Here is a 14,451-nt window from a genome sequence, read left to right as displayed (position 1 = left end):
CGTGGAATGTATGACTTGAACATCGTTTTCAGTATAATTTCACTCAATGTCGATAGCTAACAGTAGAATAACCATGAGCCATGCAAAGATGTCAGTATCATAAATATAATTAAATTCAATAATCCCGTTTTAGAAGATTAGAGGATGCTTCGCAAAGATACAAGTTGCAGTAATTGAAGTCTCAGGATATACTGGTGGGTTGGGGCAAAACAAGTAAAACCTAATTTAACTTGACAAAACAGTGGCTGCTCAATTTTGTGCCCACATAGATTTATTAACACAAGATCACAAGTTTCAAGGAAACTCAAGTGGAATCATTCCACTTACAAAAAAAATTGCAGTAAGATTCCGGGACCCGAAATCTGTAAGAGCACTGCTCATCTTAGTACCAGTGAGATTAAAAATTCAGACTGATATGCTACAAATCGTTGGATCATTTGATATATGCTTTTACAGCTTTCTCGGCAGCGTCATCAAGATCCTCTGCAGTGATCAATGCCATTCCACTCTCCTGAAATAGGAGCAACATAACCAGTCAAATCTAACAAGTATGTTTTCAGAAAAGGAAGCACGACTCAGCTAGGTATAACAAAACCAACATACACAGATACATAATCAGTTGATCACCATAATTCTTACCTTAAGAATCCTCTTCCCTTGGTCTACATTGGTGCCTTCTAGCCGAACAACAACAGGCACCTTAAGGTCAACCTGACAATCAAGGGAAAAATGTAAGAACTTACTGCAGGAAATGTTAATATACTACCTCCGTCACATATTAAGTGCCGAATATTACATGTATCTAGAAGTATTTAAATATATAGATACGTCCATTTTTAAACAAATTTGAGTCACTTATATGGGACGGAGGGAGTGGTACATTAATCAGCAAGAAACTGGTGCATAAACTCAAGGAATTCTAGGCCAAGAATACTTCATTCCGATGGAACGAAGGGTCCCCTGTAGCACACCAATGTGATATACTTTTAGGAGGACAATATGTCAATCAAAATCATACAAGAACAGCTAATCAGAAATTCGAAGTACTTGGTGCATAATACTTTGGGAAAAAACATTCTCAAAAGACAAGTTTATCCCGTAAAGAAACCACCTACAGTTCAAGTATTAACAAAAATTATTACACGGCAAACTCGCAAAGCATGGCGCAAGATTGAAACAGACATTCACTTTATCTGAAGCAGTGAATTTCTGAAATGAAATGCAAATGAACTGTAAAGAATACAGTTAACGTATGAACACAATTACTACATGATAAAATCCCATAGCAACTTTATGTAAAGCAATGAACTGAAATGAAAATATGTAATGCAAACGAATTGTATCCAACTTCATGAAAAAGTTCAGCACAAAAAATACACAGAGAATGGTTAAATTATGACTTATTAAAAAAATGCAACCGAGAGATCAAATGGAGCCGCACCGCAATAGTACGATCATTTTAATTCAATCAAAATACCTGTTTTGCTGCATTTACTATTCCACTTGCTATCACATCACATTTCATGATACCCCCAAAAATGTTGACTAGAATAGCCTTCACTCTATCATCTGAAGTCAATATCTTAAATGCTTCCACGACCTGAATAGTAGTTTTACAAAAGGATTACGAAAGTTCAACTGTTGAACACATAATGTGCAAAAACAGGTTTAAAATAGATTCCAAGGAATAAATTATTAGTTAACCCAACAACTTTCAGGTGTTAAGAGAACTTGTATAATTCACCCAAGATGCTAATTAAATCTAGAATATGCGCCCCGCTTTATTTATACCTGTCCCTCCGATGCACTCCCACCAACATCAAGAAAATTGGCAGGTGTACCACCATGCAACTTAATAATATCCATTGTAGCCATTGCCAATCCTGCACCATTCACCATGCAACCAATCTCTCCATCAAGCCCAATATAGTTCAAATCTGCTTTAGCGGCAGCCACCTGTAGAGGCAGTCAAGATGAATATTTTTATCAGTTACCACTGCTCTTAACAAGAAAATAGAAACTAGTCCCTCCGTTCCATAAAGATTGGCATGGTTTTGAACTAGCTCCATAAAGATTGGCACGATTGCCAATCTTTATGGAACGGAGGGAGTACATGATAACCTCATAGGCAAGTCTAAAGTCTTCCTCCAAAAAAGGGTTAAGGATTAAAAATGGAGAGAACGCTTTTACAAGGAGCTAAACTGAACGAGAGAGAAAGTAAACAATTTAAAGGCCAACACAAAATATACCTCTCTGGGGTCTTCCTGTGTTGTATCACGCAGCGCAAATATTTCTTTCTGCCTAAATGCAGCATTATCATCAAAGTTCAACTTCGCATCAGCTGCAACTAGCTTTTTGTCAGCTGTCTCAGCCAGAGGATTTATCTACCCATATAAGATGTCCAAATTAGTCATGAAAGTGCCAAGGTAAAACATTGCAAATGAGAGACCATTTCCCACTGCAGTACCTCCAGCATTGTACAGTCGCTCTTGCAGAAAAGTTCATATAGCTTCTTAATCTGTTCTATAGAAGCTTGCCTGTCAGCTGTCTTTGGTGCCAGACCATCAACAACTTTACCTGCATCTTCATCTGTGATTCCCTTGAATACATCAATAGGAACCTGATAATCCAACAAAATGAATTTCAATGTTTAAGCAACAGATCAATTTAGAAACACTAAAAAGTGAATCTGCTAGTCACAACAGGTTGTGATTTCGAAAATCAAATTGAAGAAACAGATAACCTTAATTATCATATCAGGATACTTCTCTGCAAGATCTTCAATGCTGGTTCCTCCCTTGCTGCAAGCTATAATGAGCTGAAAGTAAAATGGCCATTAGCAAGAAGCAGTAGAAAAAATAAGTCTCACAACATAAGCTTCTCCATTGAAATCGAGCATAATGTATATTAAGTAACTAAAGGTTTGATTGATAAATTACATCATATGGTTTAGCAAAACACAGTTTTGCCAACACAAGATAAAAATATATTAATCACTGCATTTAAACAACTAGGCTAAGCTGGCAGATTGAAAATTTCACTGTTTTTTCTCAGGAAAATATTATCCATATTTGATGTATGCATACATGTAGACAACCTTATATTATCATGGATCTGCATCCTAAACAAATCCAGAATAAAGAATTAAAGGAAACCGTTTATAAAGGGGCTAACAGCTACTCCCTTTGGAACTTCTAGATGGCATGGCTTGTTATATCTCATTGATTTAGTTAAATATAGACCAAAAGATCATTATTGAATGAATGACATACCGGACCAGCGGTCTTTCTATCAAGGGTGATAGCGAAGTACATCTCATTAACAAGCGACATTTTCTCACATAAGTAGACCTGTAAATGAGAATGGAGAAGTATCAGTAGTTAGAAGTATTCTAGTGATTCAAGCGGACTACATAGCCACATGACAACAGCATTATGTAAATTGGATTTTATCCAAGAAGTTAATCTATCTACTACCATATTCAACAAATTAACTACAGATACCAGATAAAGTAAATTAACAAGGGAAAGAAATACTGCCATTCTCCATCACCAATGAGATACTACGATGCTATGGCCTATTTAATTCCGTTTATTTTACTTTAAGACAATAGCTACACTGGAAAGCTGTTGGACATCAGAGTATCTGTGGTTAAAGCGTGTTTCGGGTGCACACAGGATACATCTAAATATTGGCAGAATAAACTCAGGTATTATGGAAAGTCGTTTGTGGAGGCTACAAGAAATTGGTAACTGAAGAATCAAGCAATATACAACACTAATTTCTAGCAATGCCGCAGATGGAAACTGATACAATGGACTGTCGTGTATACCAAGAGCAAAACAGAACAGTAAAACAATCACAGCGAAGAGAAATTCAGATGCATAACATGGCTGGAATTAGTGATAACTAACCTTGCCCACAACCTTCCCCTGCGGACCAGTTTGTTTTGTTACGAGAATCTGGTTAAGCATTTTAGCTGCAGATGAGTCAGTACAAACACTCCACAGTGGAAATGCATACACAACTTTTTATTCTTTTTAGGAAAAACTGTAAACACATACACAACTAACAGTAACTACAGTTTAGTTGATTGAGTGTGCATAAACAGTGCTCACTCCGTTTCAAAATATAAGGCATATTTTGTTTCCTTTGACCAAGAATTACTCCATCAACATGTGACTTATGTGACACAAATCATAACCATAAGTACTTCTGAATACAAATAAAATGGTATCAATTTTATTTCACAGAAGTATGTGCTTGGCCTTCAGTATTGTAGTACTGGAAAGGTGCCATGAACTTCTAGTTTGATCCAGGTAAGACCGTAAGAGTGATACAGGTTAAGCATAAATATGGATTTGCAAAGCTCAAAAAAAATTCTAAATCACTTGTACAGTCCTTGCATAGCAACAACTACTGTAAACATGTATCCTCAAATCATGGCACTAGAACATGAATCTGCATACAGTACAATGTAAAGTGTCTCCTGCAAATACTTACCGGCAAGGCCTTCAGCTTCCTCGGCCTTGACAATATGAACGCCACCCTGCAGTCCACTTTTAAAAGTTCCCAATCCACGGCCACCAGCAAGGATTTGGCTTTTAACAACTATCTGCAGTGGTGTCATCTTTAAACACAATTGAACTACAAACAAACAAATGGCTCAAGGTATGATATATACAGCTACACAAAATACATTGCGGATGAAAATCTGTTATACTTAATACTGGGAGTGCACTGCCTGGCCCAATTGCCCAAACCATCTGCTGAATCAATAACAACCATGGACACAAATATTAATGTGCGGAATGGCTGGAAACTAGCTTGTAGAGAGAAGAAACTGCACCCTTTTCTCAATTGATAACACAGTTATAACTTACAAGACCACCTCGACTCCTTGGTCCATTGCTTGAGAAAAATAGAATATTCCGTCGCAGTAATAAAGTTTGGAGATAGCCCTATGCCCAAAGAGTACTATAATTACAAAAGGCGACTATGGCGTGAAATGACTCCTGACTCTGTTCGCAGAAATGTACTGACGTGGTTTTGGTTGTGGAGTAACTCGCACCTATAAGTAAATTGATTTCTCATGCAAAATATGAAACAAACCACTCAGCATGATAATAACCTCCTTTGCCAGAGAAAAAACGCGCTAAAGCAACATTACAAAACCAAGCATATATATTTCAACCAACCACCAACCTAACGATTCAACAGGAATTCGTACTAAACTAGATTCATTAATACTTGATAATATCACGACCACGACAACAGTCTCGCATTTGCAAGTGCAACATATCAACAAGATAAGTAAACTAAGGGAGCATCACCTCTTTCTCGCTGGGGAAGACCTTGTTCAGAACTTCTTTCACCTCCTGGACTGACCCCACCACCGCACCCTTGGGCACGTTGATCCCGTACTTCCCCATCAACTCCGCACCCTGCGGCACCAATAGAAGCCGCACCGCCAGAAACCCTAACTCGTCAGGCCGGCCTCCAAATCGAAAATATAGAAAATCCGCAAAAATATGGATCGAACAAAATGGGGGAGAACCCGCGGGATCTGGAAGCACGCACCTGGTACTCGTGGATGTTGAGGCGGCGGAGCTGCTGGTGCTGCCATTTGCCGGCGACGGAGAGGGCGCGGGAGGCCAACTTGCCGAGCGATCCGCGAACCATGGCTGCGGCGGCTTGGGCTCCTCCGATCCGGAAACCCTACAGGTGTGGAGGAAGGCACGGGCGCTCTTTCGCTCTTCCTCTTGCTAATTTCACTCTTTTTTGTTTCTTCCCCTTCCTTTTCTTTCTTGCGGGAGGGTGCGCGGAAAAAGACCAGTACACGCAGACGAGAGCGCTGATTTAGGATCACAACTCGTTCATTGACATGTGGGTCCACGTACGTGGGCGTATAGCCGTAGATGCCGTCCAAAGTCCTCCGGGATTCGCTGATGACAAAGAGTGTCTTTTTTCTACGCTGAAAATGAAAATGCTAAAGTGTGGTTGCTCTTCAAGCTTCGTTTAAATAACATATAACTAATCGTTACATGCATAATGTTTTAAATCATTGACCCCAATAAAATTACAAAGCAACTCCGATTATAATTAAGAATTACAATGAATATCTTAAAAACATCTTCGCCATGATATAAATCTTTGTAACATGATATTTTATTAATGACTCCAATAAAAAAACTACAATTAGACTTGAGCGGCAATCTGCCACTCGTACCCCTGCACGAAGTTGACTACCTTTAAAGGTTTCAAAAAGCTCCTTGAGATGCGCATTGAAAGAGATGAGAAGTCATGAGCATTGAAGTTACTTGCGTCGGGATGGTCTCCTAAAAGTACATATCGTCGAACCACAAGATTTTCACCAGAACACGAAAAAACTCCAAATCCACACAAGACCATACCGATAAAATCACCATGATGCATTGTAAACTCGTTAAATCCATATGAACAGGCGAGGACACAAACTCAAAATCCGCAAGATCAAACGCATCGAATCCGCGGTGAGTAGAACTCTGTGGCCCGTGGCACCGTCTCATAAGGCACCACCGTAGCACAGGAAGAACCAGAGTACATTTACTCTTAATGGCATCGCGCCCTCTGCCATAGCGTTTGCCGATGAATACCGCACGACTCATAACAATAAACACTCCTGAATGCGTGGACCCAAGATTTCCCTCACCTCACAGCGCCAAGATGACGGCAGGAGGCAAAGGGGACCTTCGGATTCCGGTGAAGATCTAACTCAAAAACCTAGTTTCTCTGTCGCCGTCAGGCTCTTCTCCTCCCCAGGCTTTGTTGTGTTTCAAACTAGTTTATGCGTTTATTACCCAACCGGTCCAATTCGCCAGGCATTAGACTAGTGGGGCCAAATTGGTCTAATGCCCAACGAATTGGACCAGTGTTGCCATAAACTAGTGTAATGGCCGACGCATTGGACCAGTTGTGCCATAAACGCATAAAGCATGGGTCGGCCCAGATAGAGATGTGTGGTCAAAAAAATTACCTCCCCGATGTCCGATGACATGTATTTTAGAGGTGCAGCGAATACCGGCCACTCGCTAGCGGCACGATCTTTCGCCTTTTGTTTTAGATTTTCTTTTTAGTGTCTTTTTCAAGATGATGAGACAACGGCATACTAGGCAACAACCAAGATTGTTACATAAAGTTTCCAAAAAATGAAATACTATAGAGTTGTATACAACACAGTGTCATTGACTCCTGCACAGGCATGGGTTCCTAGATCGGTGGGCCGATGGAGAAGACACATATATTAACATGTTATATCATGGTTGATGTCGGAAAAAAAACCATGCTCTATCTTGGAGAGGAGGAAGTTGCTCCTAAAGCTCATGAGGATTTTAAGTCTTTTTTTGAATGCTGATAGAGTGTAGCAGTTCATTGTGGTTTGTGGGAGCTGTGCGTCTTACCCCTTCTTTCCAAGCTGTTTTCTTTTTTTTTGCGAAGAGGATCACCGATATATTAATAATCATCAACGGTAGTAAAAAGAGCCCTAAAAGTAATAAAAATTACAAAAAGATCTTTAGACCACCTAACGATGGCAACAAGCGTTAGAACGAGCCGAAGGCCCATCCATCACCGAAGCCGGGTAGAGCTTGCCAAAAGAGATCTTGTGGTAGTAGACGGTGGGGTAGTCGTCGTGCTAAGGCCCCGAAGAACCAGCGCACCAGAGCACCAACTATCGCCAAGGATGAGAACCATAGATCGGAAGAGCCTAACTTGAAACGACACGAACAAACACGAAAGCCGACCAAAGCCCAAGGGATTCGTCGGAAACCCCAAAAGCCAGCCGGACCCCAAGGCATTCGCTGGAAACATAGCTACACGCGCCCTCCGCCGGCGCTAGGCGCATCGCTGGAACGAGGATAGGACAGAGAGGACCTTATTCCGACTGCAAGATGTTGTTGCCCTCTCATCATCTTGAAAAAGACACTCAAAAATTCTAGAACAAAAACGTGAGGTCCTTCCGCCGGCGAGCGGGCGGGATCCGCCGGACCTCCGTGGGCAAAGAAGCCAATGGAGGCCGGACAGACCAGCAGCAACCCCGGCGGAGGGAATTAAAGCTGTGCAGCAGCCGCCGCCTGTAAATGTGTGGAAGCGTCCCGCGCGTGACCTAACCGAAACGGTATAAATCATGTAAACTTGGCTGGAAACCAAACTGGAAACATCTTCCAAGCTGCTTTCTTGTGAATATTAACTTCTCTCTTTTCAATGAACAGCAGCACTCCTGCCTTTTCCGTCGGAAAAATATCATGGAGAAAAAAATATCAAACCACGCTGGCTTAAATGCTGGATATGCTGCTGTCTGTCCCATGGCAGTGGCAATATATGATCAACTGTAATAACCAGCCAAATATTCCTCTAAAAGCTTAAATCAACATCAATGGGCAAATTAGCACGTCAGCATAGTTTCTGGAGACGACCACTGACTCGAATCAACAACTTAGAAAAGATGAAAAAAAAAGGAATGACACTCGCCGTCAGAACATAAAACTCCGAGTCTGTCCATCTCAGCAAAACCCTTTTTTTTAGCGGGGGACCAAAACCTGTTGTTAGCAAGCCTTTCCTTCCAAAGTGAACAAATGGCAATGCATAATCACTATTACAGTCAGTCACGTCAAAGACTCAGCACTACAAGCTCGACAGGCGTTGACACATGAGTACACTATTTCTCAGAACTGGCGAAAGTAATGAAATAATGACAGCGCTTTGGCGTTGTTCCCAGCAAACTTGTGTCACAACCTCAAGTAGAAGCCAGCAATTCCCTCCTCATGGAACACTCGGTTTATACCGTGTATTAGTTCAATCCACAGAATGGAAATTAATTGATTGATTACATTCTGGAAGTGGGAAATCATACAACTTATTTTATTGAGTGGCATATGATCATTTTTCCCATTCCATAGTAACAGGTTAAAAAAGAAGGGTACACAACTCTACAAATATTGGTGTTCTGAGGATACAATATACAAGAGACACCTTGGTCTGTCGCATGTAATGAAAAGTACAAACACGTAAAGACTGAATAGTCTGAGGTTCTGAAATGCTGCTCTGTAAGTATAGGACTCTATTTTGACAACTATATTGCCTTTCAAATGGCTCCTTTCCGTAGCTAAAACGTATAACCTTTGTCAGGAAACAAAAGCAAGCTGGCACTTCATCTTATTTGTCACCCAGTGGAGAAGAAATCCAGTTATGATCCTGATATGAGACAAGCGAAAGATAAGCACTAATAACACTGGGTCTACAGTCCTGCATTAACCGGTCTCATTTTTTAATATTGCAGCTAACATTTTTAAGCAACAAGTGCCAAAGCGATTGCAAGATTTTGAATCCAGACTTTTAAAAAAGCATCGAGAAGAATCGCTAGTTCAGTCAAGCTACCAATGATTCAAAACCATGAACTGAAGTTAAATGTGTCTCTGGTAGATTCCTAATAAAGAAGAAAATAATCATCAACAACCCTAGTCCGTGATTACAGGGAAGTATCGTTTTGGTTGTGATATAGTCTAAAAGTTTAACATTATCAGCTGTGATTTATTCTTGCATAATTACCTATCTTGCCAATAATCTTTTCTTCCATCAAAAGTAGAGAAAGTGCTTAAAGTATCTATCTTGCCAATAATCTCTTCTTCTATCGAAAGTAGAAAAGTTGCCTAGCGGATACCTCAGCCACCAATATGTATCATAGGTCTATTTGCTGTCTTGGCAATATCAAACATCCCAGCATGTTTAGTTTTTTTTTCCTTTTAACTTGCACATCATATCTTTGCTTAGCAAACAAACACAACAGAATTCCCCTAACAAAGAGCATAATATCATGAAGCCTAATAACTGGCCAGCACAGATTTATTACCACGAAGAATGTAGGAGCTTCTGCCGCCACTTTAGTGTTTTCTTATGATGGCAATCAAGATTCAAAAAACCAGACGTGGAATGGTTTTCTTGTTGAAGATAACAAAGACCACAAAAAAATGAGTATTTCCATGAAATTTGTTCTTTGTGAGTTTCTTTTTGTCAAACTATTCAAATCTGATGTTTGGAGCATCCAATAGAAGTCAGAATGAATATATTTCAATGGTTAATGCTTGCAATGGGAGGTTTCTGCGGTCAGAGCAGTATTGACTTGGTTCTGGAAAACAGGGCAGTCATACTTCCTTTAAGAAAAGCAATCCGGTAACTTTCTGCTAAGTGACATGCAATGGAGTAATTCATCTAAGGAAGAAAAAAGCTCAAGAAACTTTTGGTGTTTTGCTTTAAGGAAATGAGTGGTCAGGAATAGGTTATGCAAGTTCACAAGTTGACAAAAGATAAAACGAAAACATATCATTTTTTCACATAGAAGATAACAACCAAGTAATCTCTCCACGTACCGCAGCACTGATTATTTCCTTCAGTCTGGCATCATCAACCCCAGAATGAATGAGCTCTGTCAAGCTCACCTGGAGAAGTCAGGATACTTGTACTCATTTTTATTTTTATTACTGAGTATACAGTTTGCATAGAAGATCCATATCTCTTATGCTCATTATAATCGACGCGTATAAGAAATATAAATACAGAGGAAGATTTAGCTTCTTGAATATACACATGGAATAACAATCGACTTCCAGAATGCTACATTGAACCACTGGAGCATGATTTCTGCAGCATAGCTTGGTAGATGACTCATGACAGAACCTGTCGCCAAGAACCTAATTCATCTTTCACTTTCAGACCCAAGACATGACACACTTGAGCACATGAGTTAGGCCAGTCGAGTCTCTCATCTGGACCATGTTTAGATCAAATGATGTTTTTATACAAAAAAAGTTGTTTTGTTTGACAAGTCCGTAATTCTCTAGGATATCTCGCAGTGGGATCTGGGTTGGAATAGATCGACAATTAAAAAAGAAAAGAAAATGTAGTACCTATATATGAAATTGGATTATCACACACCGACACAGATTGAGTTATGCATATTTACTTAAAAGCAGTGCTTGGAACATCATAGATTAACTTCAACTATTAAATCTCCTAAAAAACTTTAACTATTAAATACAGCAGGTCATCTTTCAATGATAGATAAAAAAAATCAGGAAAGCATGCTGCCATCACAACTGTCTGAAATTTGGATGGCTCTAAATCAAGTTTAGTTTGATGCTGAAAAAGGTACAATTCAGGAAAAACAGTGACCAGAAGCTATTCGGCGTATTGAAATCGCAATTAATTGCTGGGTTTGTTCATCAAAACCCAAATGAGTCATGCTATTAGCAGTTTTCTCGAGTGAAAATTCGAAGTAAAACAGATCCAGAGAGAACTAGGACAGCAATATAAGTCAACTCGTTGGCAAAGTAATGCAACCAGCACAGAAATGCTCTGTCATTGAAGTAATGCAACTAGCCAAACAAGCACACTTTGAAATTGCCATCAGACAATAATCGCAACCTATTGCAACCAGCACAGAAATGCCGTGTCATTGAAGTAATAAATGAAATTGTTCCAACATGATGCAGTGTCTGAAGGGTGGTCTTGAAGTCTCTCCACGCCGTTAAACTGTTGACACTGATATATGGGTGTAAAAAAATTATTTGTACCTTATATAGTCAGATATACTCCGTACAACAGAAAAAACAAGAACAACTAAGTACATAATGCCATAGGCCATAGCTACTTGCTGGAGTGGAGGATGAACATAATTGTGTCATGTGCATAGAAAGTTAATTTTAGAGGTGATACTTACCACTTTATCCAGCACCTCTGCATAGGGGCCAGCTTCTTGACATTCCAAACATTACCATCAAATGGCATAAACTTGATAAATCTAACATTAATTGGCTTGTGTCTAGTCAATTCAACAAAATCACAAATTTCATCTTTGTTCATTCCACGCATCACAACACAGTTCACCTGGCAACATAAAAAGGATGCCAAAAAATAAGTCAATGAATCTATGTATTGTATGAATAGAAAATAGAAAATATCTTTGTTCTATAAGTAATCTTCGAACAGGACGGGCTGAAATAATTTTAGTATGCAAAAAACTGCACACCTTCACGGGATCATATCCAAGTTCTATGGCAGTATCATTGATTCCATGACCTTCGAGTGCCCTTTACGCCTTGTCATAAACTCAAAATTTGCAGGGAGTAATGTGTCCAAGCTATTCTTCGTGCGGCCAGGGAAGCCCCGCCTTCGGCGGGCGGGGCGTTGCGGAGGACGAGGAGGCTCGCCGCGCCCGCTTGGAGGCGGCACGAAAGCGCCGCGCCCGGCACCCCACCAACTACACGTGGACTCGCCGACCGCCTCCCTGAGTACCTCGCCCGTCACCGCCGAGCCCAAACTCCATGGCCTTTGGCTCGCCTAGGAGCTCTCGCCTTACCTCCTGCCGACGTTCTCACCCTACCGCATCCCCCTCCGACAACGCGGTCATGGGGGTTGCCATCACAGCGTCGACGAACGGCCTCGTGGAGGACGACGCTTGCCGGCTCCGAGTTCACGACAAGAACACCGCAAAGGCACTGGAGCGCTCCCGACGTGAGGCGACCGCTCGCTGAGAAAAGGAGCGGCAGATGCAAGACCTGGTCTGCTCTCCTTCGACAAGGAGGATGAGTGAGCCGGAGCCGGCTCCCCCAATGAGGCCGTGCCACCAAGCTTTTGGTAGGTAAAATTAGGTCAAAATTAGGGTTTATAAATGTCAGACCAAACTTGTGTATGAACTAATTTTAATCGTAAGTTGTTGATCTTGTTCATGATTGTGTGTTCTTCTGTGAATTTACGGTTTGATTCTGAAAGATTTGTTCTTCCCGACACGAAGTGGTACCGAATATATGTTTTTAGATAATCCGCAAAACTGTTTTGCGGATTACACATACACGGGATATGCTATAGTTGCTCTTATACACAAAAGCGCACAAATGCGGTTTGTTTTTAATGGAAGGAATGTGAATCATGGGGCGTATGTAATTTTTCGAGCGATTGGGAGAGGAAGGGAACCCAGATCGAATCGTAGGCGATGCGGCAGCCTCCCCGCGAGTACCCGTCGCACACGACGAAGAGGGGCTGGGAACTGGAGGTGGCGGCGGAGAACTCTCGTGAGCATTCCATCATGCCGTTGACAGCACGGTTAGGACGCCAGTGGATGAGAGCACGCCGGGGGGTTAAGGATGCCATGAGTCGTGGAGGATGGCGGAGGGGCTCATGGATGAGGGACTAGCGGATGGCAGCGGTGGAGCGCCATCTCACGGTATAGGAGGCGGTGCAGGAGAAGATTGGAGGAGGCGGTGAGAGGAAACCCTAGACAGCGCGGTGATTGGGATGCACGGGCAAGCAGGGAGAGGGAGGACACGAGAAATCCCCACTCTGCCCCTAAGCTAGTCCGGGAATCACAATTTAGCCATCGCGTCTCCTGCCATCTAGGAACCGATGGCTTGGATCGTATTAGCACACGCATCGAACGGCCGAAAATCACATAGCCCCAAGGAGCATTTCGGTCCCGGCTGTAAAAAGTACTCTCTCCATTACGTACACGGACATTAAATTTTGATACTTGGTATGATAAGTTTTTGAACAAAAATATTCATCAGTACATAGTTTATAAGATACAAAATCACAACTGTTAGTGACTGGTTTTGAAAACAAATATAGCTATAAAATATAAAAATTCCATATCATATAAACCATTTAATAATAAATTAGTTTTTGTCATAACGAAATCTAGTATGTCTTCTATTATGGAATGGAGATACTATATCCATTCTGCTTTAAAAACATATCTATCCTGCTCCATGACTAGTCAATGTTGTGTGTCTTTGTCTGATCCCTCGGTCATCAGTAAAAATCAATCATCAATCAAATCAACCAAAACAGAAAATCCGGCCTAATAACAACCACGTATACTCAATTACTCATCGATCATATCAATATCAACCCTAATCTACAATCACTTTTGAGAATCAAACATCAACCAAAATATAAGGGGAACTAAAAACAATATATATCGATAAAAAAGAAGAAGCGTGAATTCAAAATTTTACCTAAAGTTGCTAAAGAGTTTGAGAGATCCAATTACCCTATTTTTACCATTTTATGCCCAACATTTGTGCATCGTTCTGCAACTTACTGAACTACAATTTGATAGAGTGAACCCACCTAGAGAGACCATGTGGTGCATTACCAGACAATCAACCCACCTAGAGAGAATATGTGGTGCATTACCAGACAATCATGATTTTTTTAATAAAAAAGTAGGCTGGTACAAGTTCCATCTATGATGCTATTCCCTCCGTCCAACAAAGGATGTCTCAAGTTTGTCAAAATTTAAATGCATTTATACATTAAGTCATGTCTAAATACATTCAAAATTTGACAAACTTGAGACATTTTTTGTTGGACGGAAGGAGTACAACATTTCAAATTCAATCTACACATGAAAGGACAAAA

The 14,451-nt window shown here is 40.7% G+C and overlaps 1 protein-coding gene and 1 pseudogene across 3 annotated transcripts; both read right to left on the bottom strand.

Moving 5' to 3' along the window:
- Nucleotides 1-114: 114 nt before the first annotated feature.
- Nucleotides 115-5,823, bottom strand: LOC100835038 (succinate--CoA ligase [ADP-forming] subunit beta, mitochondrial). 3 transcript variants are annotated; one of them, XM_024462098.1, is made up of 14 exons: nucleotides 5,581-5,823; nucleotides 5,334-5,444; nucleotides 4,884-4,961; nucleotides 4,724-4,769; nucleotides 4,504-4,647; nucleotides 3,915-3,979; nucleotides 3,273-3,350; nucleotides 2,744-2,818; nucleotides 2,468-2,620; nucleotides 2,250-2,384; nucleotides 1,792-1,956; nucleotides 1,478-1,600; nucleotides 640-711; nucleotides 115-511 (listed from the first exon to the last, which is right to left on the bottom strand). In XM_024462098.1, exons 1-14 carry the CDS (start codon nucleotides 5,680-5,682, stop codon nucleotides 434-436), a joined length of 1,425 nt encoding a protein of 474 aa, XP_024317866.1. In that variant the 5' UTR covers nucleotides 5,683-5,823; the 3' UTR covers nucleotides 115-433. The 3 variants fall into 3 exon arrangements, with proteins under 3 accessions (XP_024317866.1, XP_024317867.1, XP_003575382.1); XM_024462099.1 differs by having other exon boundaries at nucleotides 4,724-4,766; XM_003575334.4 differs by lacking the exons at nucleotides 4,724-4,769; nucleotides 4,884-4,961 and having other exon boundaries at nucleotides 4,504-4,615; nucleotides 5,581-5,821.
- A 3,019-nt stretch (nucleotides 5,824-8,842) lies between these two features.
- Nucleotides 8,843-13,116, bottom strand: LOC100842153 (annotated as a pseudogene).
- Nucleotides 13,117-14,451: the final 1,335 nt, after the last annotated feature.

The sequence above is a fragment of the Brachypodium distachyon genome, chromosome 3, assembly GCF_000005505.3.
Source record: "Brachypodium distachyon strain Bd21 chromosome 3, Brachypodium_distachyon_v3.0, whole genome shotgun sequence".
In the NCBI taxonomy this organism is placed as follows: Eukaryota; Viridiplantae; Streptophyta; class Magnoliopsida; order Poales; family Poaceae; genus Brachypodium; species Brachypodium distachyon.
The sequence above is the reverse complement of the archived record's forward strand: the minus strand, read 5'-3'. Positions and strand labels throughout refer to the sequence as shown.